The sequence below is a fragment of the Brienomyrus brachyistius genome, chromosome 5 (genome assembly GCF_023856365.1).
Source record: "Brienomyrus brachyistius isolate T26 chromosome 5, BBRACH_0.4, whole genome shotgun sequence".
Classification (NCBI taxonomy): domain Eukaryota; kingdom Metazoa; phylum Chordata; class Actinopteri; order Osteoglossiformes; family Mormyridae; genus Brienomyrus; species Brienomyrus brachyistius.
In genome coordinates this window covers 8,250,946-8,278,730 of record NC_064537.1, presented here as the reverse complement: position 1 = coordinate 8,278,730, position 27,785 = coordinate 8,250,946, and the positions used below count along the sequence as shown (strand labels likewise).

Below are 27,785 nucleotides of genomic sequence, written 5' to 3'. Positions count from 1 at the left end.
GCTAATAGATAAATACAATCAGTTTTATTTTCAGGTTGCTTATCAGACATTTATGTAACTTACATAATTTACAATATAGTTCACAATGGGGTCTTCTGAGCCTGGAACCTGCAACACGCTGGTCACAATTCATGTCCATCATGCTACCCTGATAGTTTCCATGGCGAAAATGAATCTGCAATCTGAACAGTCCAGGGTATGATTCTGTACAAAAAAATAAAGCTTAATTTAAACAAGAACCTATTTTACACCAAAAACCTGCAATCTCAAAATTTAGGTTTCCTATTCATACATTACAAAAAAAAAAACATCAAATGTACCTCAAGCCTTGGTAATCCAAACAGGAAGCAATACATTAACACATTGTAAAGAAAAAAATACACAATGTTGTTTCAGCACTAAGCCTGAAACTAAGTATCAAACAAAATTATACATCAATTAACAAAAGATAAGTGAGGGCCCTGATATAGAGTCGAGTTTGGTTTCTGATATGTAACAATCCTGCCCTGCTTTCGGGGAACAAGGCTTTGTGCTGTATGGGCTCAAGACACTTACGGATTTAGGTCCCTGTGAGGTCGACACATCCAGTGCATCCAGTGAAAGGAGTTCCAGTACTCAGGGTCACTGCGGCATGCCAGTTCAGCACCACTGACCCCCACCCTCTGGCCTTTCCACCACTGGGTGTCCATCAGACTTTCATCACTGGGTGTCGTTTGTTTTTTTTTGCAGATTCTAAGAAATGCATCTTTTTAACTTACATAAATATACATACATGCTTACACGTGGTAAAAGCATTCTGGATGCCATTTTATACTTGGAAAAATACTGAAACCCAATTAGATTTTAATCCTTAGTGGGCTTCATCGTCCACCCCTCACATTTCGGTGTGAAACTGGGCAGCCGTGACGTATATTTGGGGTAAAATATACACATGTACATTTGTTTTAGAGCAAGTATGTATAGGTGAATATTTCAGTAACTGGTTTTCCCCATAACTTAAATACAGAAACCAGTTTTCTTCGATACAACAATGGAACAAATAGCCTATAATTTAACATTTTCTATGTATAATATAAAAGAGTACATCCATCGAAATGTACACCCACCTTTAAAAAAACATACAAAAACTTAAAAATGTCCATTTTAAAAGTCTGAAATTTTGAGAAATTATTGCAAAGCTCGATCTAACTGTCTTTGTGGGACTCGGTGTTTTGTTTTCCTAAACCTGCCCACGCGTCCTGCTGTAAGGAAGAGGCTTACATGGGCGAACGTGTCGCCCCTTTCCGGGTTCCCGGTAAAATTAATTATTCAGAAACACAGACAGAACAATTTCATAGACAGACACACACAAAGACCGACAACAAAGGCAAAAAAAGACATATCAATAAAAAAGGAAACACTAATCATAAACAAATCGCCACACACTTTCGTCCGCAGTTTGTCACCCACACACACACCAGCTTCCTGTCCTCCTCTTCATTCGCCTGCTTCCAGTGTCCGCTCACTGTTTTTCATCCTCTGCTTAATTTATGTATTTATTAATTCATTTATTTCACTCCCCCTCCCACACCACCACAAATGAATCAATAAATCAATAAATTCTCACTGGTCTTCTACCTCTGTTTCGACTGGGGCACTTGAAACGGGGGGGGGGAAACACAATTGTCAGTCACCAAAAATACATGAGGGGGGATGGGGGGGGTGGAGAAGTGAAATTCTATTTTTTAAAAACAAGCTATTTTTGAAAGTTGTGGATGCTAAATGGCATTATGTGGAATTCCCAGAGTTCTGTGCAGTGTAACACAATCGTCTGCAACCTCCTGATAATAACTGGTATCCATTTCGTTTGGCCAGGATGCGGCGCACAGACTAACGCTCCCGATCTGTAGCAACATATCAGGTACGTACTGAATGCGTTTGTATATCATGCGTGAACATGTACATACGTGTGCTGCTCACCTAGCCACCCTAATGTGTCTGGGCAGTGTTGTCGTCCCGTGTGCGAGTGTCCGACGAATGTCGCCGCCCTAGTGGCCAGTGGTGGATGTGTAAGCCATCCAACCCTTGCTCGATCAAAACCGCCCTTACATCGGTCCGTATTTGGCCTCGTAGCGAGCCACGACGTTCTTGCAGCGCCCGTAGTCCTTCCGCAGCTCGGCCACCTCCTGACGTAGTGCCATGTTCTCCTGCTCCAGGAAGGCAGCGCGCACCGTGATCTGGTTCTCCTTCAGCCGGCGGGCGTCGCGCGAGCGTTTGGCCGCCATGTTGTTCTTTTTTCGTCTCTGCCAGTACTTCTCGTCCTGCAGCGGCGAGTGGCGATTGGTGTAGAAATCAGTGTGAGGGTGGGAAGGCGGGAAAATGGGAGGGCAGGCCCCTCCACCCGCAGCGACCCAACCTCTTCCCACGTTACCTTCTGGTCTTCGGGCACAAACACCTTCTTCGCCTTCTTGATCATTGGCTGCGGCTTGAGCTCCTCCTCGGAGAAGCGATGCTTGCGCGGGTTGAAAAGCTCCCCCCCAGGCACGCTGGACAGCACCAGGTCGGTGGGATCCGGCTTGAAGTTCACCTCCACTTCGATTTCTTCTGGGTCGATCGAGGTGGGCGTCACGCAGTCCAGATCTTTGTCCGCCTCTTGCAAAATAAACAAACAAAAATCCAAGTCACTTGTGGATTACCGGCTATCAGGTTTTTCAGTATAAATCTACATTGCCTTTTTTGAAATCAAGCCTGAGTCATTTTCTATCTGTGAACTTGTTAATAAACCCCATGACACTGACCCTCACCTGCACTGTCCTCAGCCTTGGATGCGTTTTCTGTTGCTGACACAGTGACTGTAACCAGCTCCTCTTCACCCCGGTCCAGCTCAACCACGGGTAGCAGGGGGGTGTCAGCGGAGCTGTCCGGTCCTGACCTGGCAGGGGGCGTCTCCCCAGAAGGCTCCTGGGACCCATCTTTGACCTGGTCCTTCTGGTGGTCCTGCTCCAATGGCGCTGGGATGCCATTCTCCAGCAGAAACTCGTCCAGGTCCATGTACTCCAGGTGGAAGGTCTCTCCATCATAAGGGATGGTCTTATCCCATATAGCAGGGGTTAAGGAGGCAGAGGGGCCCATACCACCGCTGCCCCCGCCTCCACCACAGTCTCCATTTCCTGCTGCGCATAACAAATCCTTGTCCTTTTCTACAGGAGGTCGGGTTTGGGGGGGGGGGGGGCAGCGATGAAGCACAATAAAAAAGAATGGGGGCGGGGGGTAAAATCATCCGTATTTCAAGACAATTAATCCATAAACGTTTCAAGTAAACAAACCCGTAGCCGTAAATACCTTGAAGCACCTATCAGAACCGATATACTTCTCTGTGCAAGACATTTAACTTTCTTAAACTACGTCAAAACATGGCAAAACTATCTTCATTAAGACAGTCCTACGGGATGAAATCGATGCGTAAAACTGGCAGTCCTCCCGTGGTGCGCTTATGCTGCTCCTGCCCCTGTTTGTGTACATCGTGTACTATAATCCACTACGCCGCACGGGCTGCAAGATGTCTGCCCGAAGACCGCACTCGTCCACACTCGGCTCACTTCGGCTCCCCGTACGAGCAAGTAAACACGCACTGCCATCCCAGTAAATCCCGAAAAGCAACCGTGCCTTACCGTCGTCACCGTCCTCGAGTATGTTTGGTGGGGGGATTTCCATCATCTTCTTCAAAACAACGGGAAACGAACTCGGGGGACCGGAGACAGACTCCAGGGAAACAGTTACGGTCGACTCCCCGGGCATTGTCGACCAGCTAGGGAGATGACTTACCGATCACCAGCAAACTAAGAATCTGCTGCTTGATCACATGCAACCCGACAGTAGCGAATTTCCTCCTAATGTATGTGCCCCTCCGTTCCGCCCCGACCCGTGTTTGTCCTTGGGTGCGCTCTTACATCCGAATTAGACTGTCAAAACACCGACACCACAAACCACTCCTGCGCTTGACCTGATTCCCCGGATTGTGGACGTAATTTCGTTATTCATGGGAACCACGCCCCTTCCAAAAAGCACCGCCTCCTTACACCAATAGGTTATACATCCATCCTCATGAATATTCATTTTCATTTACGCCCGAATCGATACAAGTCCCATACTTTACAAATTTACTGCAGAGCTCATCACCGGCCAAAGTTGAAGGCATTTTGCGGCTAGTTACCACGTCTGTCAGTTTAATCTGAACAATACTCATTAACTAGTGTATCTGGAAAATTTGCAATTAAAATTAGCATACATCAAAATGATTTGTTTACTATAGTGTCGTCTCCTGTTTCGATCTGAGTGACGTGTTGTTGACGATCTTCTAGTTTGGCGTAAAACAAACAAAACTTCATTCAGTTATTCACTTGCGATACTGGAAACTTCACATATTAATACATCATAAAATGCACCTTGCCCGTGCACATGTTAAGTTTTTTGTTGAGTGTAACAATACAGACAGTAATAATAACGTATCTTGCAGAAATGTATTTTAGTGAACAGTATTTCCCCCCTCCACTACCCTTGATAGGGCTAAGTGGTTAGAAGAAGGATGCATGGCATTTTAGCAAAAAATATTATTCGGGAGTTGTATACACGAACACAACTATTTTAATTCTGTTTACAGACACCGTGTCGTTTTTAATCCGTTGGTAGTCGAAGTCTTTCACGTGGTCAAGCACATGCCGCTTAACACTTCAGTGACAATGCAGCAGCTACATTTAACGTGTCGCACGTGTGGGCGGGGCTGCAGTGCAAGGGAAGAGTGAAAACACGCGTCCCGTGAGGCGGTGCGTGTTTATAATATTGACATCTGAACCTGAACAATTCCCAACAACACAATTAATTACGTTAATGCCCGCTTAATTGATGGAGCGTTAAAAAAAATCCAGTGCTGTGCATTAGGAATAGCCGCACAATGCTCGAGAATCGTTTACATGCAGTCAAATCAACCACATATCCTCCTTCACACATACGCACAGTAGGTAGGTTAATGTCCTAGGATAATTTCACAGGACAACTATTAAAACTAAATATAGAACAGCGCTATCACCTTTGTACGCTCACAAAATTACGATAACTTAGACTCGAATTGCGCGCACACCCACCAAGAGCCTGTTGTTCACAGTACTGCAGTGTGGTTTTCAGCAGGAAGTGCAAGAGAACATTCTGTACCCAACGGCATTCCACCACTTCTGTTTTTTTCCTCCAATATATTTTTTGAAATCCTATTTTTAAAAACGAAATCACAACAGTAAACTCATTAAAATACATTAGCAAGATGTTATACTGAGAACCTTCCTCGATTTTAACGGAGAATTTCGGCTATCTAGAGAAATGGTTCCTCAATGTCAAGTTACTGTACTTCAGAAAGCACAACAAAATGGGTCAGTCCTTCACTTCGTATCTAGGGTACTGATCCTGGGAGTTAATGAATTACTATTGCATTTAATTTAAACAAACCAGCGTTCTGTTGGATGCATATTTACTATATGCAACATTCTGTAATAAGGATAAAACAATTAATAGATCAGTGCCAAAATTTACATAATTAACGTGTCATATTTTGTTAACGACAAAGCTTCGTAAACATGCAATTCAAGTGTTGATTATACCCAGAATATTAATATTTGCGTTTATTAACCACTTCATTCACATAAAATTAAAATGAAGTAGCGAAAGTTATTCAATGTACATGTTTACATAATTTGTAATGCAGACCACCAATTAAAATGTGTGGTCAGTTGTTTTCATATACATTACTTAAACGGTAGGATTGTAGAAAGTTCTGAATTTCTAGGATGCATATGGGAACTTCAGCGCAGCACCTCAGACAATGAAACAGCACCACCTACTGGTCAGAGTTACGAGGTGCCACGAACGATTGGAGGAAGACGTCATTGGCTGTCGAAAGGGTAGCATCAACTTTTTTTCTTTACGTGAAAATATTGATTAGTTTTTGATCTGGTTGCGGTATCTACCGAACGATCATAATAATAGACCGCTTTATTAGTACCTTATTTCACTGTTACTTTAGTAACAGTTGCATCATTATTATATTACACGTGTGTGTTATACTGATATTTGGGTATGACAGTGTCTCCCAATGCGCTGGACACCTTGCACTTCGTTCATAAACTTGTTGACTTAATGCAAAAAAACCTACAAATGTGTATGCGTTCGTAAAGATGAAATCAGACTGGGGCATTTGACAGACATTTAGCGTGAAAGTCGCCCAATTAAAAGCAAAGTATTAGCACAGAATGTTATGGAATAGTTCTATGTCCACAACTACAAAGCTGTTCATGACGGACTGTATTTTACTTATAATATTGATAACTGGTTTAAAAAAACGTGGCTTCTAAGTAAATTTTGCTCTGTATCTGTAACAAACGTCAATGAAGATTATTTTTCCTTTATTACTATCCATACATCCATTTTCCAAACCGCTTATCCTTCTGGGTCGCGGGGGGTCTGGAGCCTATCCCGGAAGCTACGGGCACGAGGTGGGGAACAACCCAGGACGGGGGGGGGCAACCCATCGCAGTTTTATTACTATGAGAACGACAATTAAAACATTCCATTTCAACATTGTATGTATTTGGATGGCTGCAAACTCAAATTCTGTTAACTTCTCTGTTTGGCCATGCTGTTTGATTTAGACCCCGAGATGACAGACGCAATTGCAGGCAAAGGTAAACCACATTAAACTGGCTGCTACGACGTCGCTGTGACCTGTTGCTCATAGTAGTCAAAACTGTTAAGGCAGTAATTGTGGGAAACATGCTTACCGTCGGGGCCTAGGTTTGGTACAGCGAAGGGGCAATCAAGCAGGGCTTTAAAAAGTTCTGGGATGTCACTTGTGACTCCGTGGATGACATCTCCGGTGGAAGAACACATCTCCGACAACTTATTTTGTTTATCTTGATATCAGCGACGAAACCAGGAAATGGCACTTCAGCATCAGAACATGAAAAACGGTGATTTCCCACTGGTTGCTGTTAATAAAAAAAACTTCACGTACTTCTTTCTGAGAGGTTTAACGCAGATCTGAGTTTAATCTATTATGATCACAAGGCTTCACGCAAATCCCAGTTATCTACACACGCCTCCGAGACGCCGAACTGCAGAGAACTAACCAATGAGTGTCTGCGATCATCACTATAGCTGCAGGTGAGCCATCTGATTGGTTGCGACGCGTGTCCGGCGGAAAGTGCCTAGAGGGCGACATGTGCTTCGTTACCTAACGCCAAAACAAACTACGCGTGTGGTTAGGAAACCACCTACTGGTCGAATAAAACTAACAGTTCCGAGCTGTTCTGATTATTATGTATGTACACCGCAGCGCACTTTCACTTTAAGAAAAGTATGCTGAACATAATCTCTTTAATGTGAATGGTGTTCGTGTAAAGGTCTCGAAGAATTTATTCACACTAAGATACACTTTATTATAGTGTGATAATATTGCTTACGATTTTCACGTGACAAGTGAACTAGGGGCGGTGTCGTGATTTTAGGGGTTTGACCATGTCTTTGAGAACAGGAGTATTCGATTTAAGAAGTATGAATGGGTATGAATGGGTATGAGTATGAATGGGTTGAGAAGGTGGTCTTGCTGTAGCGACTGTTTCCAGTGGTGTGATAGTTTTGGTGTATATTAAATGTTCAGATTTCTTGTTTTGAAGATTTTTAGCACTGATTTGGTAGCTGTAGCACCCAGGCCATTTAAATGCAGAGCCTAACTTTAAGTGTTACCTCTGGCTTGCATTCAGCGCCACCCACAGGGCTCAGTACGGAGGAGCAGGCTATTCGCATTCCTTCGCGGAGTTGATCAGACTATCACAGTAGGCAAACTGCGTATTTTACAAAGATTCGAAATCAATAAGATCCATGATGCCAATGAGAGGAGATGTATTTATAAATAAAATCTGCGCTTTTTAAAATCTGACAAACTCATTTTGTGTCCCTGACGGGCAGTTAAGAAGCAATTGTCTCACGTCTGCCCTCCCCCGAAAGCTAACTATATCTTCGGTCTAACATCCATTTCAGATTTGTACCCAACTTACTGCCATTCATTGTTCTTGCACGCTGACCAAATTTAACCCAAAATTTACTTCGCATTTCCTGTGTGTTGTCATCTTACTGTCAAATGCAGGGATTTATTGAGCAGGATAAAGAAAGTTAAGTATACTGGACTAAATGGGATTTGACTAATAATGTTAATTCCTCTTCGCAAAGCAGACTCCGCTGACAAGTTCACTGCCCATAGTTCATAGTGATCTGGACATAAAACCAGAAGAGAATTGATATCAGTGTATTTTAGTGTCTGAAACAGAGGAAGTCAGTCGTAAAAGCAGACAAATCCAATACACTGTACAGTAGTTTCCCCAAGCTTTCGACACCAGAGTGGGGTAAAGTTGAGAAAGAGAGATGGAGAAAAATCACATTTTCAAAAACAGTGCCTGTTTATTGTTAAAACATTTTCATAAGATTTGGTCCATGGTCTTTTACTTATTTTCATCCAAGGAGAGAAGGAGAGGGGTTTAAAAATACAGTACAGTAAAAAGGGCTTCTTCATTTCAGCTGGTGAACTCCTTGTTCATACTCATTCTCCAGACTTTAACAACACAAAAGAACATCGAAATTGAGTTGATCAGTGTGTGCATGGGTTGCTTAACCTACAGACCTTCATCTGAGGAGCGTAAAGCTCTGGGAAGTCAAAGTACGAATGTAAAAGGCATCGTTTTATGTGCCATCAGCCCCAGAGGAAGGAGGACTGCGATCCCAAAGTGTCTCTCAATGCACACGAGCACATACACAAAGATCTGCTCTTTCTTCGAGATCCTGCACTTGAGCCGGCAGACAAACATTTACTACCAAACTTGATGGGAAATCCTGCAAGCCCTGACTATCTTCAGTCAAACATCCTCCTTTCCAAAGCATCCACGCACCCATCCAGCGCTGAGATTAAAGACACTGCATGGCAAATTAACCCCCTTCTTTCTTTTTGCAGAAGTGACCCTCGGGTTTGTATAATACCACGTGCCTATTAAATAATTGTGGACCGTCTTTGTGCAGGCTACAGTCCACTATCAGAATGAGCCAAGACCGCACAGAACATCCATTAGCCACAGCCAAAGAACATAACCCGTATTCATTATTAACAAATCCGGGCAACATAATTCCATAGGTCATACATTGTCAGACTTCCACCCATTAACATCATTCAGGGGAAATCAAAGCATCATCACATCTTATTCATGTACCTAAGTAAGTCTAACTATATAAATTTATATATAGAGGAAAAGAGGATTATGTGTTTAGGGTATATATATTTGCATCTATATAGATTGTATAAGGCGCTATACAGTTTGAAATAAATATCTATGTATGCCTGGGCCCTTTACGCAGCAACTCGACAGTACAAAGTCCGACAGGAGCAAATCTTGTATAAATCACCATACTGCTGGGCTGAGGGGCCTCTTGCAAAGTGGACCAGTGCAGTCTTCTGTAAAGCACTATCTGCATGCTTCAATTACCATGTCGTCCATATGACAGCCTACCCCCTCTTAAAACTCCAGTAAGCCTGCTGGTTTGTACAGCTCATATCCCAGCCTTTGAGGGACAGCTGCTTCACAGGATGTGACCCCCACCCAACGCTGAGACGTGAGCATCACTTCACTTACCCCCCCCCCCCCCCCCCCCCCCCGTACCTGCACTGGCTTCTACTATCTCACAGTTCTGCGAAGATTTATAAAAAATAGACTCAACAGAAACTTTGCCCCTAAAACTGCCCTTCAGCGTCTTAATCTTCAACACAGCATCTCACTTTGCCTGCCTTCCTTGACAGAAAATTTTAACATGCGCATACATAAACATCTATTTACTCTATAAATTTATACTCATACATTGATACATATAGAGTTATGACAATTAATGTATACATATCAATTCCAGAGAACATATAATAGAACAGAAATTGTAACAGCAATCGCATAATTGTAATTATAATAGTAATAAGGTCCCTCAATGAAGCATATACCTGGGCCATTCCAGAAAAGGGTCCGCCCCTTCTTTATATACACAACTCTGATTGGTTCGCTGGTGATAGACAAATTCCTTGGCTGGATCTAACCAAATTTTTGCCCTGCCTTCAGGGCAAAAACACACACCACATACAGCAAATCGACAGACCCTTTCCTGCTTCAGCTTAATCCTACCAGCCATGTCAGCAAGGTCAGTAACACAAGACCAAATCATCAAAACCAGTTTCTGGAATGACCCCCACAGAAGCACAATTACTAATAATCTAATTTAGCGATACAGTTAATATAGCACAGCTCAATAACAAGAGGTACTATGTAATCAATACAGGGTTAATTGTTATACCTTCATTTAAGCTTTATGGCCAAGATATCAAATACCATTAGTATACTGATTCTGTAAATATTTATATGCTTGTATTATGCTTAAGTATATAGACATACATCTATATAAAAATATATATATATGTTCTTGGTGAGCATGTGGAAGGATGTGACTTGATATTAGCGATATGCATTAAAGCATTGCATTTTATGAATGTGTACTTATACATACGGGCACATCATGGGTACCCATAATCCACCTCTCCTGGACCATCCTCCACAGCAGGCTGCTTGCAGGATAGCCCATTGGCTCCTGCGCCGATATTTGCATATCCCCGCCCCCACACTGAACTCCACCCACATTGAAGCGAAAGCCCCTACTGCTGCCTGAGACGGTACGTTTCTAAGGCTGGGTTTGAGCGGCTTATAGCCTATTGAGCTCCGCCTCTGATCCTATTCCGCCAATAGGAGTCCCCCCCCCCCCCACCCCACGAACCCAGCTCATCCTTCACGCACTCTGTAGGGCAGGCCACTGTCACTATCCAAAAAGGTCACACCACACCTAATGTCACGGCCTGTGATGCTCTTCTGCAGTACATCGCAATTTGCGATTTCTTTCCCTTCCAATTCCCAGCTCACTGCATGTTACTGTCTATATAGATCACAGTTAACCGCGACATAAAACTTTCAGCATGACTTGTTCGTTATCAGGTAAAGAACCATAAAACATTACAAAAGATGTAGTCCGTTCCATACAGCAAGACGGCTCCACCTCCTTTCCAATGTGCTTTAGTAGTTAGAAAATGAGATCCTCCACCAATAAGCAAAACCGCCGGATGAACGTCGCACCCATTCAAAAGCTTAAGAGGCAGAATTCCAGAGGACCAAGCTACCCAAAGCTCAGCTGAAAAACAAACAAAAATAAAAAACTGCACTCCTCTGTGCTTTGAGGTTCCTTGCAATCAACAACCGCCCCTGAAGCACAAGAGGGGAGGAAGAGGGGAGGCTGAGGGCGGGCAGCCTTTATGCCGACGCTCAGTTAAAGCTGGGTGTTTCGTGAAATGGGGGGGGGAGGGAGGTTGCTGTGTATCATTGTGGCTTCTGGGTTCTGCGGGGTAGAACCGAGAGAGAGAACCACAGCCAGAGGGCGTGCGGGAGAAGAAATATAAATGACAACTGCCCAGAATGAATAAACTGTCTGCACACATACAAACTTGATTCGGTGTGTGTGTACATGTGAATATCTACTGCCTGCCCACTCTCCATGTCTGCAGTGTGTGTGTGTGTGCGTGTGTGTTTTTTTTCAGGCATTGCCTCAGTCTTGCAGCAGGAAGTTGTACTTCCCAAAGTCACAGTCGCCGGGGGCGATCAGCATGTCGTCACGGGCCTTGGCCAGTTTGCGCCGCAGGAAGTCCCGTCTCTCTCTCCACTCGGCCAGCTCCTCCTCGCTGTGGGCGTAGTCGCAGCTCACGCCATCGGCACAAGCGCCATCCAGCCTGCCCATCGGAAACACAGACACCGGCACATAAATATCTAACGTATGGCTCTGGTTACCAACATGTTATTAAAACACAAGACGGGATCGGGTGTGTACGCATTCTTAAAATTAAAAAACGCATGCAACGGTAGCTCTAGCGCTTGGCAGCGGATTGCAGCGAAGCTGGCTGCAGCCTGCTCTTTGGATGTGACGCGTGTACTTTGATCTCTGAAAGTTTAGACCTACAGTAAAATGTCAAACAGCATGAATCATGACTGACCGGGCTATTCTCACGGAGAAACCCCTCCCAGATGCACTGCACAGAGCCTTAGGTCAGTCTGGGGTCAGCCCAATACAAAGCCATCCTTGAACAATCACTGAAAATAATTCCCCGCTGAACATCAATATGTTGTTTAACAAAACTCATTCACACTCATTACCGTAACAGATACTGGCAGAGGACCTCATTCGAGGGCAAAACGGCACGGCCCATGCTGGGACCTCGACTAGGAATGTGTTTGTGTTCTCAAAACCCCATGACAACAGCAGTCCTGACTGTTAACCAGGATGAAAGGAAGCAAGTTGGCGTGGAAAACAGGACTGAAGGGATTCCTTAAAAACTGTTATTAAACAAACCAGCTCATTGCATTAGTACAGCCACTGGAGCATGCAAGCGGAGCGAAACAACGGGAATATCCACTCATTGCTCATGCCCCCCCCGGCACTCCCCCTGCTGCCCCGCTTTTCACAAACAGAGCTCCATGCATCGGGGTGGGGTCTCTTCAGGTTCTCCAGAGGCGCCTGGCTTCTGATGAGCCATAAATTGTTCTCAGGCAAATACCAGGAACAGGTGTGGCTCATCAGAACCCGGGTATGATAGAAAACCTACTGGATAGTAGCTCTCCAGGACTGGAGTCGGAGACCCCTGGTTTACAGCTAGACCAGGATGGGCGGGTACCTGGGGCAGAGTAGGAAGTGCGGCCCCGGGAAGCGGTGTCTCCAGGCCAGGCCCTCGTCCTCGTCCTCAGCCCCGCCTTCGGCCTCAGCCTCGGCCTCGCCCTCGCAGCTGAACACGCGGTCCTTGTGCTTCTCTGAGGAGATGTGCTGCTGCCATTGACGCTCGCTGTTGCTGTGCTTCCCGCACAGGCGGCAGTGGAAGCCACTCTGGGACACACAGGGACATGCTGGGTGACACGCAAAACGCACGTGCTCCCTAACACGCAGAGGCAAGCGGTCACGTGCTCCCTGACGGGGCTGCTGACACTGCGGCCATGAGGCCGGGCGCCCTGGTGTGCCATTTGGGGAGTGAAAAGGCACGAAATAGCACAGAAACGGGCAGCGTTCAGACACAGATGCGAACCATATTAAATATGGAAAAGGCAGCCATGGAAAGACCTATAGGTCACATGTAAGAGCTAGAAATAGACAATAATATTCAGTAAACGCAGAAAGACCAGACCAGAAAGACTACATACTGCTCTATCCTGCATTGATGTTAAAATATATTTGTACGGAATATTCTTAAAGCAGTGTTTCTCAACCAGTGTTTGGGAACCCCCAGCGGTCCATGTTTTGGCTCCCACGAAACTCTCAGGGAATTGGGAGGGAGCAAAAACGTGGGAGTCCCCGGGAAACACTGCATCACTGCATATAGACGCACACACACACCTAGTATTAATTTTGCACACGAGGGAAAAATAACTGCGAGCCACTGCAGCACTAACAAAGCGCCAGGCTTGTATTTCCTCCCAATTCACAACTGTGTTATGAACTTGTTCCTCAGGAACGACACTTACAAAACTGGCAAACAGCACTGACAAGAGACCATTCACTGGGATATCCTGGGGGGGGGGGGGGGGGTCAGGTGACCTTCAGCAGCGGCAGGCAATGGCCACATTTCAGCCCTTTTGCTATTCAGGACATTTAAGCTGCTGGAATCCTTTGGGTTTCCCGGGTAAGACTGTGGCTGCCGTCACATGCCATCACATGCTGTCATATACACCAGCGAAGCCACCCTTGTTATGACTCACTGCTGTCAGGGGCCGGCGTCGAGGCGGTCTCGCCTAGCCGCTCACCATTGGCTCAGCGTAGTCGGTCGGCATGGAGATCTGCTTCTCCTCTGGGGGCGGGGTCAGCACAGTGTCGTCGGGCCGTCTGTTCTGATTGGTCAGCGCCAGCCACATGTCGTACATCTGCTGCATGTCCCTCACTATATGGGGGGGGGTGTCAATACTACTTGCTGAAATGTGTAACCATCAACAGTGAGGCCTTGATGACAGTGACTATGGAAGCAGAAGAATCAGGCTGGAAATGCAGATGGAGAGTAAGAAGGCGTGAAGCTCACGGCTGTTGTTCTTCATGTAGGTCCAGACGTCCCTCTCCTCCAGGCTGTGGGCGAAGGAGCAGTTTCCGATGTAGTGGCACTTCTTCTGCTTCATGACGTGGACGCACATCTGAAGGGGAGGGGGGACAGAATGACCCACACACGCTTACACTCGCCGCGGCGGCCAACCGCACGCTCCCTCACAGGCTAATTTGTCAGCAGACTGTCACAGTGCAGTCACGCCCATAGCCTAGGGGCTCGTGGCAAGGAAGGATTAACGAGAGGGCCGGAGGAGGCACGAGGCACAGGCGGTCACAAGCGCCAGGTCAGATTACTCCGATTCCGGCGATGCAGATCCTGGGGAAAACATGGAATAACACACCCAAGGGAGCCATCGCTCTGCGGCTGCATTGGGTTGAACATCAGAGAAACTGTGGAAGCAAAGGAATTAATTTCCATTCCTCTCGCAGTGTATGAGAAGGAAAAACAAAAAACACCTGAACAAGCATCTCATTAAATCTCGCGTCTTCCAGCATCTAAATGTAACCAGCAATAAATCCTGGGCTGGAAAATAACTTATTAAACGGCATCATGTTCTGATGAGGGTCCCTGCACTCCCCCGGAATGAGGCACACTCACGTCATACTGCTGAGGGTAGGTGCGTGAAAACGGCAGCGGTCGAACCACCACCCACTTCTTCTTGTCGAATGACTTGACCAGCAGTACCCGGCGCTCCTTCGTCCAACTGGGCACACGGAGGAGGAGGTAAGGAACGGAGGAAAGCTGAATAAGAATGCCAAGACCCAACCACAGCACCCCCTCCTGGACGCTCTCCTCACCTGTGCCGGGCCTTGGCCGTACAGTACTTCAGCGCCTTGTCCGGTTCATTCACCTGGCCGTCTCTCCAGCACTGCCCACACACAAACTTCATCTTCAGGTTCAGCCCTCGACCTTTCCCCCCGCCAACTCCAACTCCTCCTCCTCCTCCACCACTGATACCATCGCCTCTACCTCCTCCGCTGCTGGGGTGTGGGTTGTGCACAGGCTAGTTCCCCAACAGAGACAGAAAAGGTCACAGCTCGGTTAAAGAACTGCCCGGCCATCCGAGCGATTGAACTTCTTGAACTTCAACCAGATGGTTTCAGGACCTCGTCCGGCTGCGGATTGCATGCAAACATCTGCCAAGCAGATTCATATCTAAGAACTAGCGCAGAGAAAAATAGCGATTTGCTCTTTCAGGACCGCCAAAAGCAAATTAGTGCCATTTCACCACTTCAAAGACAGCGTAGCAGACCCTGCGCCTGCTATGCATCAGACAGGTTGTGTGCAAGCAGGCATTTGACAGCTTAACACCCAAGATGCTAACGAAGCTGTTTTTTTGTGTTTTTAATAATCTGAATCACTCTTTGCCGAGGGCCACCCCCGCTGACCTTCTGGCGCTGTGCGTTCCGCTCCAGCCTGTGCCAGTGCCTCTTGGATTCCTGCACCATCTCTTCATGGGTGATTCCTGCACAGACAGGGAGGCGGTGCGTGTCATCAATGGCCAAGGGCCTCCCTCGCGCATGAGATGGCGAGCTTCAGCTGGCCCACGACAGCCAACACGGTCAAACGATACAGTAGTATGTGCACGTGTACAAAGATACGCGCAATAGCGTAATAGAAACAGAGAGATCACATTCAAGTAAGGTGGGTAGTTTAAGGTAGGGTGGCTTAATGCCATGAGAGCGACAGACACCGACATGACAACTAGCTTGTCAATACTCATGCGGAGATAGGAAGCAGATAAAACTGGATAAACACCATAGCACCAAGAGATACAAAATAGATTGATAACAAAATGGGTTAATAATGATTCCGTGCAAAAATGAAAAAAGAAAAAAAAAAAAAAAATGCACAAAAAATATATTTCAAGCTTGATACATCACAAGTATTTGTGATTAAAAATACTAAAACTCTCCATGATGAGAGGTTACTTAAAACACCATGCAATGTAGCATCAGAGAAGAATCGCCATCTAACGGCAGGATATGGAAAAGTCTAATAAAATACACTTTATCATATTAGGGGTCCTATTACGGTTGACAGGATAGTTACATCCAACTGAGGAATCCAGGCTATAAAACAGCAATAACAACCACGAGATTAACGCTCAACGAACACGAACGAAACGTGAATGAGCCAGATCAGCTGCGTAGCTGAACTAGGAGAGGCAGAAGTGGCGATTTAGTGAGGTCAGCGTTGCGTGTGACCTCTGCGCATGCGCACGACCCCGCACGCTCTCACCAGTGTCCTGCTGAAGCACCCAGCACTTGAGCTCGATGACGGAGTGGGCGAAGGAGCAGCTGTCCTCGCGCTGGCAGCCGTAGCGCACCTCGTGGCGGCACACGTCGAACTGGCAGAGCGGATGCAGCGGCCGCACCTTGCAGTAGCGCACGTGAGCCGAACGCACCACGTGCACCAGGCACCTGCGAGGGACGGGGCACCATTACGGAGCAGACGGCTTAGCGTTAACCGAGCGCCGCTAACGCAGAATGCTCCGGGTCACTAGCCGTCCCGTGTATCTCATTCAAAACCCTGATATGCAACCGAATCATAGGCAATTCTGCATAGCAGCATCAGCTCATTGAAGAATGTCACCACTATAAAGGTAAAAGTGCACCAGGCTGATTAACGACTGTTTGGGTTTTCATGCCAGGCAAGCAGCTAAGGCAAACCCTAGTATATAATGATTGAAAAACAATCTGGGAACGGAAGGAGACAGACGGGAAAACCTGGACTACCTACAAGCTATAAAATATAGAATTTCGGTTTAACCTCAGTAAAACCAAAATACTGACAGGAAGATACATTTGTCTAATGGAATTAAAAGAGCAACAATGCTGGAAAATGAGCTTAAGTGACAAAGAGCTTTGACACATGGGGCACCCAGAGGATTTCTCACTAATTAAAACTGTGTGTGTGAGTCTCTTATGTGACACCTGGTGTAAATGATTGTAGAGTTTTGAATTTTTTTTTTTTTTTTTTTTTTTTAAAAAAAACAAAGACTATGGCTCTATTTGCAACAACAGGGTTTTGTTGACTGATGGTTGTTGAGGGGCGTGGCTGGCCGAAGGGGGAGGAGCCTCACTTGTTGTCATCAAAGGGATGCCGGGCGGTGAGGTTGGAGCAGACAGCCAGGTTCTCCTTGCTGCGCTTGCTAATGATTCGGGGCTTACTGTCAAAACACTCCTGCAGGGAGGACAAAATGGGAAACATTCAGCTTAAACGGCACTTACGGTTGTGGGAACCTTTGGTCAATTCAGTTAGGTGATTTTTACAATTATCAGACCACGACACTTTTGAATACATTTAATCCATCTAATTTTTCCATACCTTTTACTGCATGTGTTGGCAAGACAAACATTTTCTTTTTACATCACAAAGGAGTGCAAGGTTTTCAGGCACCCGCTGACCTGTGTGCATCTTCTATCTTGCATTCACTCTCTGTCTGTGCTAATTGCTAACTGTCTAGTGTCACGTCTCCCACTGTAGCAGGCTGTGTCTACATCAGTTCACTGTCCGTGGTCATGTGGCAACAAAGATTCTGATTTCAGTGATGCACCGAAGTTTCGCTAGTAGAGTGAAACTCACTGAGCTTGGCAGCACTGATTAGCAGAATGACATTTACATAGTTTTTTTAATTCTCCGTGGAAAACAAAAGATTGATCTGTGGGTTGAATTTAAAAAAAAAATGTCACAGGATGTATAAAACCCATTTCGAAGGTTGAATCTCACACATGGGCTGGTAATAAATGGTGAATGAGCAGGAGAAAATCCTTTGTCCTCCACTAGGGTTATCCCGAGTGTCTAGAACGTTCTGCACATGCACACTGCAAAACTGAGACGATGAATTCTGTGAGTGCGCCTGTACCTCACAGAGGAACATGAACATGCCCAGGTGTAACTGCAGCAGTCGGGTGACGCTCAGCGCCCGCCTCTCGGTGCTGCCCAGCGGGTCGAACAGCAGCTCCCGGCTCAGAGCGCCCTTCCGCTCCTGCATCCACACGTCGATCTCCTCCTGGCAGTAGGCGAAGGTGCAGTTCTCCCCATACTTGCACTCCTGGTGCTCCTGCACCTCTGATGAATGGAGAGGAGTCACAGAGGGAGCACAGACAGGGTAAGGCGGCAGCAGAGAAGCACGGCAAAGGCCACTGGTGTTCCGCCGTTCAGCAAACTACTCGCATAAAATAACTAACAGTCTGTGGAACTTTATTCAAGAGCTTATTTGCAAAACAGGATCTGTATTTGAGAGCGAGATGGGGGGGGGGGGGGGGGGGGTCACCAGCTGGTACCTCGATACCTTGTGTTTTACCCGAAACGACCGGTTCCAGAGGGATTAGTCGTCAAAGAGCAGTTTGGAATTTATGGAAATGTTAACCTTTAAAACAATAGGGGTCGCAGCAGGGGAGATATTCACTTAGCCTGAAAATTTGTGGGCTCAGCCCTAAAGACTCCCCAGTAGTGGCCTTGCGTCTTAACATGAACTGTCCCAGTAAAAATGCCCAACACAGACTGGTAAAGATGGCTGCTTTGGATAAAAGCAGCAGCCAAGGCGATGAAACGCAAACTCTCTCTCTCTCTGGTTGCAGCTGATGAGCTGGGGCTCTGTGGGGCGCGTGGCCGGTGACCCGGCGTTTACCGTAAAGGGGAGCCGCACCTTTGCAGAGCACGAAGGCTCCCAGGAAGTTGTTTCTGGTTGGACGTGGCCTGATCCTCTTCCAGCTTGGGTCATCCGACCCTTTAATGCGGCATAACAGAATGTCCCGCTTGCAGCGGTGAGCCACTTCTGGCTGGTACTGATAGTCCATTACCCGCGGACCTGCAGTGGGACCAGCACAGGAGTCAGTAATCGAACCAGCGAGAAGAAAAGTGAATGAACAGGCAAATCCTTACCTCAGTACAATAAACCTAAATCTCTCAACCTGCATACCTAATGAAACTATCACAAAGCACCCATCTGTTTCACCCTAAAACAGGTGTGGAGCTGGAGTGAAACACTGAACGACGTGTATGAGGACAGCAACACAAAAAACGGTGAGCAGCTGAAATGCACGAGGGTTAGAAAAAAAGATTCCCAGATTAACAGTGACATTGACACACTTTACACTCTGTGGTTTCTGTTTGGGGGGAAGGGAGAGGAGGCGGGACCATTGTTAGCATTTACCGCTAAGATGTGGTAGCTTCCTGCATTCACTAGAACACACAGTTCCACTCCAACAGGTTAGGGGGTGCTGTGGAGCTCCGTCACGTACCTACTCGGCTGTAGCAGGCGTGACAGGCCTGCCTGAACTCATGGGTGGCAGCCAAGGGGTTACGGGACAGCAGAGAGAGGTTCGTGGTTACTGGGCCATTCTAGGAGTGGGGGGGGGAGAGAGAAAGGTGAAGATGATGAAGACCTGTCACCTGACACACTGATCTGAAGATAACAGAGTCCCAAACACCAATCAAGGAAATTTCAAGTGCAGGAAGTTTTGTACGACAATGACCTTTGGTATTTAAGACAAGTCGCTGTCATATTGCCAAGTTACGTGCGAAGGCAGCCTACTGCCGAAAAACAAGCAGGAGTGGGAATGTCAGGACACACCCCAGCCAAGAAGCTCATTCTCCCTGACCGAAAAACGAAAGTCTCATAAGGGTGTGGTCCTAACAGGAAAGTGTCCATGTCTGGGGGGGTCATCCTGGCAGCAGGGTGTGTGCACATGCTTACAGAGTGAGTGGAGCTGCTGTTGCCAAGTCCTGGGATGAAACCGTGAGAGATTCTACCTCCTGCAGACACAAAAGACAATCGGATGACCCTTAACAAGGAGAAAAATGGAATCATGTTTTTATCCTAAAACAAATGAGCATGTGGCCTCACCCACCAGGCAGAGTGAACTCTGACAGGGAGTCCAGCCCCCCCGCCTCTGTGGCCCCCATCCCTGATGCGCTCAGGCCTGGGGTGAAGGAGTCCAGGGTGTCAAGCACCTGCACGGGGGTGTCGCCCGAGCCCAGGCTGGAGAAGGAGTCCAGTGCGTTGAGCGTGTTCACGGCCGAGGTGAAAAAGGCGGGGGGCAGCTGCGGAGAGGGGGCCGGGAGGCTGGCAGGGTAGGTGGGGCGGAGACCCACCACCGTGTTGGGGAGGTTGGTGGGAATGGCACCCTGGACGGAGCTCTGGAAGGGAGGGGGGGGGCTGTTACTAAAGTGAGAGGGTGTAGATGTACAGCAAGGCTGGATTTTGCTGGAGTTCCGTAGTGATTTACTTCATAATAGATAAAACAGCGGAGGAATGAAAGATGTGATAATGTGAAGAAGTGCATTCTGGGATCTGGGAGAACTACAAGAGTCTGCCTCAGTGTTTCAATCCTGTCTGGGGCCCTCGGGAAAGATAAGGTCTGCACGGCCGCTACAGCCAAGGACGCCTGCCAGCACGAGTCCAGAGAACTTTCCAGACGTAACAAACCATGTGCCGCCTTACGGGAAAAATACCAGTCAGCCAGTGTCAAAGGTCACAAAGTGTAGAGAACAGCGAGCACGTGCGAGGGAGAAATGCAAGGTACGGGACATGTACAAGAGGTGCAACAATATATTGACAAAAATACAATTAAAAATACATGACTTCCTATAACATATTGCACACGGTTTGGAAAAGTCAGCTCTGTTATCCAGGGAACACATTCACACGCCAGCAGCTCCGGCTAAATCCACCTGTAAAAGGTCTCAACTTCAAAAGACGCTTTAATCTGATGCCATTGAGAGGTGCAAGCTGGCCTGATATTTACCACAACGACAGGGGAATGCACCCCATGGGATTTGGAGTCTTGTGTCCTCCTTAGCCTGTAAGGACACTTGGTGACTTTACACTGACCTCCGCCCCCTTAGGGATGCAGTCCAGCAGGCCGTCCAGCTCGTCACCAATCACCTCGCATTCGCCCAGGTGCTCCGACACAGGCACCGAGAAGGACACCTGCCCCGGGCTCTCGGGCGGGTCCTCGGGGGGCATGGGGGCTACTGGAAGCGACGAAGGCTCGTCGCTCACTGGGATGGGAGTGGCCAGGGGGGCGGGGATACACTGGGCGCTGTCCTCTAAAGAGGCAGAGGGAGGGAGATGGAAATAGGAGAGATTACTTTGTCACTTTCATCAGATTGTCTGTACAGAAACCAGCTTTCAGAGTTCATTTCAGACAGAGTTCATACCTGATGCTATCCCATTTAAAGACTCCAGACCATTAGCTGAAATCTACAACAAAGGACAGAAAGAGTCATTCCTCAGTCTGAACTCCACCAAGACACAAGGAATCTCTTCAATATAAAACTAATCTCCCTTCATTGAAATGGTTGTCCTTGGTATATATACATATAGGTGGAAACGCACACACACACACACACACACACACACACACACGCATAAAATACGCCGATGAGCCAGAACATAATCGCCATCATAAAGGGCATAAATTGACATGCTGAATGCAGAAGGAATTAGCAAGGATTAAGATCTGAGTGACTTTGCCAAGGACCATATCTTCATGCTCAGACGACTGGGTCAGAGCATCCCTAAAACGACAAGGCTTGTGGAACGCTCACCGTAAACCATGGCGATTACCTTCTGTGCGAGAACTGAATGTTTAATATATCCCAGATCTTGAGACGCACCATTAAAAAAAAAAAATAGTAAATCGACAATTTCTTCACGTGGTTATGACGCTTTAGCTCATCGGTGTATATCACATACATTAAAATGGTACATTAAGCCGTTAGGCCTCGAGCACTCGCCTCCCCTGCGGTAGCATCTAAGTTCCCGTTGGCGTCCACCCCCGCTACAGAAGACTCTGCCTGTGGAGACGAGCAGGGACCACCAAAGGCGCAGGATTACACAGCATCCTCACAGGCACAGTGTCTATCATCCATCTTCCACTCACTGCACTAGGCAAATTTTTAAAAAAACCAAACACGCTAGCAGGTGACGAGGGCCCCACCTGTGGGCTGATGTAGGCCTTCCGCACCTTCAGACCCAACTTGCTGGCCAAGTCCTGGGCCAACTCGTTGACCTGCCGGTCCTGGGGAAAGGCAGACCTGGTGAGCCCATCAGTTAGCGCTTAACTATTCCTGTCATCCACGCCGCCCTGCCTCCACCCGACAGGGCGCCTGGCCGGCCGGCGTGTCAAGAACCACCCTCTGCCGGTCAGATAAACAGTCACGCTCCATCCCTTCAGGTACCGGTGACGGCTCAGCACCCCTGGCAGCTCGTGTTACAGCACTGCCTCACTGTAACGACGCTCCCATGTGATAAGCTGCAGGTCTCAGGTCCCGGGGTCTCTTAGCCTTGTGTAGCACTGCGCCTCACTGGTTCCACTGGGAGGAAGCCTCCCTAACTGGACAGCTACTACAAATTCTAGCCCCTAGAAATTCTTTGGGTTCCTGGTGCCATTCCATGATAAAATGAACAGTCTGATTTTCACCATTGACAACTGTTACTTTATTGCCCTTTTTCTACTGACATCAAGGTACCGCCGACTGACATTTGGCTTGGAACCGTTTCTATCGAAAAATCAGAATTAGACATTTAGAACCAAACCGGTACGTTATCCCTGTGAGGAAAGGTGGCAGCTTTCACATGTTCCATCTTTCTCTCCAGGACAGACAATTCCACTAAATAATGTATGGACATGAATACACAACCTAGTGTGCCGTTCCAAGTTCTCTCCCTCCCAAAATCCCATCATGCCCCTGGCTTCCACCCCTCCCCCTCCCAAAATCCCATCATGCCCCTGGCTTCCACCCCTCCCCCTCCCAAAATCCCATCATGCCCCTGGCTTCCACCCCTCCCCCTCCCAAAATCCCATCATGCCCCTGGCTTCCACCCCTCCCCCTCCCAAAATCCCATCATGCCCCTGGCTTCCACCCCTCCCCCTCCCAAAATCCCATCATGCCCCTGGCTTCCACTTACATGAGGGGCGGTCAGCAGGCACCCCATGCTGGATTCGTAGGCTTCCCGTAGGCGGCCCAGCTCCCGCAGACACAGAGCCTTCCGGTAGAGTGCCTTGCGGCTCCCCTCCGACACGGCCAGTGCACTGTTACAGTCCTGCATGGCATGCTCGTATTCCCCCTAGAGGCCACCGGTGCACAGGTGCCAGAGGGGACAGTGGAAGTAGAGAGTTGACAAAAAAAAAAAACACATTGATAATGAGCTATCGAAGTTTCAGAAGTTACAACAGAACTGTGCTGAAGCTGAGAGCATCAGGGATTTTGGAACAGATATCTGCACCATCACTATCTACAGTGTTTCCCAACCCGGTCCTTGGGGGCCCGCAGACAGTACACGTTTTTGCTCCCTGCCAAACAGTCCACTGCTGGGAGTTGAGAGGGAGCATAAATATGGACCATCTGCTAGTCCCCAAGGACTGGACTGGGAAACACTGATTTAGTACATAGAAGATCCATAAATAACATAAAAAATAAGCAGAACAAATAGCACATGAAAAAGCACTTTAGTTTTGCAGTAACTAAATCACAATTACATTCACGGCTACAAAAACAAATCATCTTGCACCGAATGCTAAGTAGCAATGTGTGTCAGCTAAGATGTGTGACACAGCACAAACACACGCTGTGTTTCAGTGACTGATCACCAAACTGGTTCCAAACTGGGAACCCACCAGACTGTAATATGCCGCGGCCCTGTTAACGTAGAGGCTCTCCAGCAAGGCCACAGGGATCAGCAGAGCCTCCGCCTGGGCGTAGCGTGCCACGTTCACGCCTTCGCTGTACTGCACTGTCGCCTGCCTCCAGTCCCCCTCGCGGAAAACCGTGTTGCCCTCATCCAGGAGGTTACACACTAGCTGGGTCAGAAATGCCTGTAGGAGGAGAGGGAGGGTGAGATGGGGAGAGAGAGAGGGATGGGAGTGAGACATCGGAGAACAAAAATGGAGAGAGAGGAGAGAAAGAGATAAGCGAGTATAGAGTTGAGGAAAGGGAGTAGAAAGATAAAGGTGAAAAAAAAACATTAAAGGTGAAAGACAAAGTGGCAACAAAAAAAAACATCAGTATGACTGGGGAAATACAAAGTTTTTAGAACTTCCTTGAACTGTAAGTGGTGTAAAATCCTTAGATTTTATCTTGCTTAAATACCTGAATTATTTAACAATGAGCACTAAAGCACTCTGTTAGCCAAGGGCAATATCACAGGAGATGCAGAGAGACGCAGGCGAAAACAGCACTAAGGAAACGTACCTCATAGCCTTCGGGTTCGGGGTACGGCAAGGATGACCTGGGAAAAACACAGACACATGGAAGGTGACGAGAAGGAGAATTGATGGTGAGAAGAGCAGCTTGACATCAAAGGCTACTGTGGAAGTGGCACCATGTCACTTAGGGTAAGAGAAGGTAAAACCATTTGATTAAACCCTGAATCTGCATCCAGCAATAAACAGACTCCAAAAGGGCAGAGAGAGTGATCTCCTGTTTTTTTAAAAATCACTAACGCTGTTTGGCTAAAGGTACAGAAAAGTTCCCTGAATCAGCCCGAAACTTGTTTCAGCAGAAGCATAATATCGCAACGGAATCTCAAAGCTGAGGAAGACTGCAGGCGGTGGCTCACTGAATGAATCCCAGTGCCTTCTGGATTTCCTCCCTTCGCTTCTGTCGCTCCAAATCCATGGCTGAAAGAAGAGCGAGAGAAATGCTGTTGGGTAAAGGCAGCTGCACCACAGTATGGCAGCAGGACGATCCCGACTGCAAGACATCAAGACTAAAGAGAGACAACTGCTTATACATCAAGAGCAGCTTCCGCAGATTACAGTTTTAGTCTCTACCCACTTAGATTTCCGCAGGAGCATTTTAGGCTTAAACCCCCCAATTCATGGGTACAAGAGCGAGTCCCCTCCATGTTAAGAACCTGCAAACTTCGACTGCCAAGTCTAAGTCCTCGCCTCCTGCTCAGCTTATGAGCAACACTAAGACGATGAACTTCAAGAGGGTAGCAAAGTCAGGATCAGCATTTGCATCTGGATGCAAGCTACCCTGTACTTTTCTTAAAATATAACCGCAGAACAAATGCGCTTAACAATGTACATTTGACATGTCAATGCGTTTCTTAAGAAAAAATTCACATAAAACTAATATTACATTGGCATAGGTGTGATGCCTCTGCAAACGTATCAGCAGGTGCCAGTGCTCAATACGGGCCACTTAAGGTGCCCAAAGTCACGAATCAATTCGAAGTACAACATTTTAATAAATATTTGAGCTTTAATCTCTAAAAATATTTTAGCAAAATTAATAACAGCAGTGCCCGTCGGAAAAATAAGCGTCCGCAAGAGTTAAAACGCGAACATTGTTGTGTTTTGTACCTTTGAAAATAGTTTCTTTAAATATACTGCTTTTACATGGATAAAAACTATGAATTGATAAAACACATAGATAAAGCACATACCGGTTATTACGTCCTAGGTAATGTTCTTATTCTGCATACTCCAGACCCTCCGTGTGTAACATAACCACAGGACCGGGGCTGAACGGTCGGGTTACATGGTACAGTGCATTTCGTAAATACGAATATCTGCATTAATTTAGTTATAAGGAGTAAAACTAAAACACGCGATACCTACTAAATTACACGGTTTCCTAGTTTTTATATTGCTTTCGAACTACTGCTAGCCAGCGAACAAGCCTTATCAGGACTCAAATCCTGATTTTAGTCGTCATAGTGTCTATGTAATTCATTATAAAATGAGAAAATATGCACCTTAACTGCTACATTAAACATTTCAGAGTGAAAAACTTAGAAACGGTCCTGAGGGGGGCCTAGAACCATGAGCACTGCGCCCATCCCCGAGGTCGCATGAAAAGCACACCGGCGAGGGCGGCTCCGGTAACAGGCGCGAAGCCGGCGAGTCGCCCGCCGTGCGGATCTCATCCTCATATGTACACCGCAGGAACCGGCCAGGCGGCGGCGGCTCACACTTCACACCTGATCGACATGTACACGCAGAATCCTAACAAGCGCCGGGGTGAGACTTCATCGCATAGCTAGCCGCAGTTAGCTACTTAGCTGCTATGCAAAATGCCAACTTTGAAGTGTAAACACGCCAGTGTCTGACAAGCATCCAGGGCGACTATTAAACAACTCAAAGGAGTGAATCGGGTCATCTTTGGACTGATGCCGACGCGATAAATACGCCACCGGCCGCATTCCCCGAGATCTGTGGGGCATTTCCCCCCTAACTCTACGTTACTTAGCCAGTTAGCATTTTACATCGATATACAATGTAAAGCCAGACTAGTGACACGGACGCAGCCCGATACATGCACCATTCAGTTGCTCCGGTGACAACTCCGCCTTGCACCTCGTCGGTCACCAAACCGGTGACTTAAAGGGCGACTGGCCGCTGCTGGCTTTACGCCCTTAGCGCTCTACGGAGGGTTAGCCAGCCAGGTAGCTGGGTGCTCACCTCCAGTCAGTGCATACGATAGCGATCTCTCAGCTTTCGGCGTTCCTAGTGATGAAACATCACGGCGCAGTTTATCGGTTATGCGGCTTGCTTTGATGCCTGAGCCACGGCAACCTCATCCCACAAGGCCCCCGGGGCCACTCTCTACACGGAACATGTGAGAGTTTTTACTTTCCATTCCTTTTAGCTCAGTTGAGCTCAAGTTTATTCCGACTCCCTCCGGCACCCGGGTCCAAAAGCCGGACGAGTTGAGGATGTTGCAGATAGCGCCCTGCAACAGTTGTGGCGTTGTGTTTGGTAGTATTTAACATGCTACGTAAACCATGGATGCAGAAATCAAGAGAGTCTCGCATCAGAATAAAATAAAATAATGAATCACATGAGGAACTTATAGGTAAAAGCTGTATAAAAAGAAACCCGGAGTCGATACAATACATATATTGTTGTTGTTGTTGTTAAAACGACATGAAATCATAGTCCGGGTCGTGGTGATTGTATAGATGGAATTTCTCCAGGATGCCTTGAACCCATCTACCAGGGTACTGATTGTCCGCTTCCTCTTCCGCCATTCTGAGCATTGCAGCCTTTTCCAATTAGCTGGTTTTTCTCAATATGCCCAGAATAAAACAGCTTTGATCTGGTCATTTGCACTTCAAGTGAGAGTTCAGGCTTGATTTGATCAAGAATACAAGGCTTTGCCAGCGAAAAAGTTGGACAGCATCAATATTTTTCCAGTCCAATTTCTTCACAGTCCAGTTTTCATGTCCACAAATGGCCACAGAAAATAGCATATCCTAACTAATTCTGATCTTTGTACTTTTGAAGATTTTTTATAGGATCTTCATTGTAGCTCGGCCAGTTCCAGTCTGGGATGTATTTCCTGATGCTTTGTTGCTGCTGATTCTTCCATGGAGGCAAAAGCTCTATAACCTCTATGTCTTAGTAATCAGTGCCAAAGTTCGCTGCAGTTCTCGTGGTCATAACCTTTGTTATACTCTGCTTGTTAACTTACCTCATGAGTGTTTTGTGATCACAATTTTTCACAAAGTGTGATGTCATTAGAATATCAAAGCTATTGATGTTTCTTCCAATATTTAGTTCACAGACACCTTCATCCAGTCCATTTTCACTAATTATAC

The 27,785-nt window shown here is 46.9% G+C and overlaps 2 protein-coding genes across 8 annotated transcripts; both read right to left on the bottom strand.

Annotated features, from left to right (window-relative positions):
- Positions 1-2: 2 nt before the first annotated feature.
- Positions 3-7,147, bottom strand: tefa (TEF transcription factor, PAR bZIP family member a). Of its 4 annotated transcripts, XR_007398298.1 has the most exons (6): positions 3,651-6,777; positions 2,778-3,179; positions 2,411-2,631; positions 2,089-2,300; positions 556-1,636; positions 3-204 (listed from the first exon to the last, which is right to left on the bottom strand). XR_007398298.1 is itself a non-coding variant. In XM_049015879.1 (5 exons), exons 1-5 carry the CDS (start codon positions 6,910-6,912, stop codon positions 1,603-1,605), a joined length of 978 nt encoding a protein of 325 aa, XP_048871836.1. In that variant the 5' UTR covers positions 6,913-7,147; the 3' UTR covers positions 3-1,602. The 4 variants fall into 4 exon arrangements, 3 of the variants coding, with proteins under 3 accessions (XP_048871836.1, XP_048871834.1, XP_048871835.1); XM_049015879.1 differs by lacking the exon at positions 3,651-6,777 and adding an exon at positions 6,804-7,147 and having other exon boundaries at positions 3-1,636; XM_049015877.1 differs by having other exon boundaries at positions 3-1,636.
- A 1,306-nt stretch (positions 7,148-8,453) lies between these two features.
- Positions 8,454-26,871, bottom strand: LOC125742302 (zinc finger CCCH domain-containing protein 7B-like). 4 transcript variants are annotated; one of them, XM_049014197.1, is made up of 23 exons: positions 26,647-26,871; positions 24,795-24,855; positions 24,428-24,464; positions 23,854-24,051; positions 23,145-23,303; positions 22,174-22,254; positions 21,971-22,030; positions 21,392-21,434; positions 21,063-21,280; positions 20,080-20,368; positions 19,926-19,984; positions 19,471-19,570; positions 18,876-19,037; positions 18,090-18,295; positions 17,307-17,407; positions 16,463-16,644; positions 15,610-15,686; positions 15,019-15,224; positions 14,819-14,924; positions 14,201-14,309; positions 13,932-14,065; positions 12,815-13,020; positions 8,454-11,875 (listed from the first exon to the last, which is right to left on the bottom strand). In XM_049014197.1, exons 2-23 carry the CDS (start codon positions 24,851-24,853, stop codon positions 11,695-11,697), a joined length of 2,973 nt encoding a protein of 990 aa, XP_048870154.1. In that variant the 5' UTR covers positions 24,854-24,855; positions 26,647-26,871; the 3' UTR covers positions 8,454-11,694. The 4 variants fall into 4 exon arrangements, with proteins under 4 accessions (XP_048870154.1, XP_048870156.1, XP_048870155.1 ...); XM_049014199.1 differs by lacking the exon at positions 26,647-26,871 and adding an exon at positions 26,166-26,595; XM_049014198.1 differs by lacking the exon at positions 26,647-26,871 and adding an exon at positions 25,629-26,158.
- Positions 26,872-27,785: the final 914 nt, after the last annotated feature.

What these genes read in the sequence shown, in the direction of transcription:
- tefa (XM_049015877.1), bottom strand. Translation starts at nt 3,777, where the DNA reads ATGCCCGGGGAGTCGACCGTAACTGTTTCCCTGGAGTCTGTCTCCGGT. An exon ending in ACTCGAGGACGGTGACGACG is followed by an intron (nt 3,180 to 3,650) that starts GTAAGGCACGGT and finishes GACCTCCTGTAG; the next exon opens with AAAAGGACAAGGATTTGTTA. An exon ending in TGAGGACAGTGCAGGTGAGG is followed by an intron (nt 2,632 to 2,777) that starts GTCAGTGTCATG and finishes TTATTTTGCAAG; the next exon opens with AGGCGGACAAAGATCTGGAC.
- LOC125742302 (XM_049014197.1), bottom strand. Translation starts at nt 24,853, where the DNA reads ATGGATTTGGAGCGACAGAAGCGAAGGGAGGAAATCCAGAAGGCACTG. An exon ending in GCCTGCTGACCGCCCCTCAT is followed by an intron (nt 22,255 to 23,144) that starts GTAAGTGGAAGC and finishes GCCTTTCCCCAG; the next exon opens with GACCGGCAGGTCAACGAGTT. An exon ending in CCGACTACGCTGAGCCAATG is followed by an intron (nt 13,021 to 13,931) that starts GTGAGCGGCTAG and finishes TGTGTGTCCCAG; the next exon opens with AGTGGCTTCCACTGCCGCCT.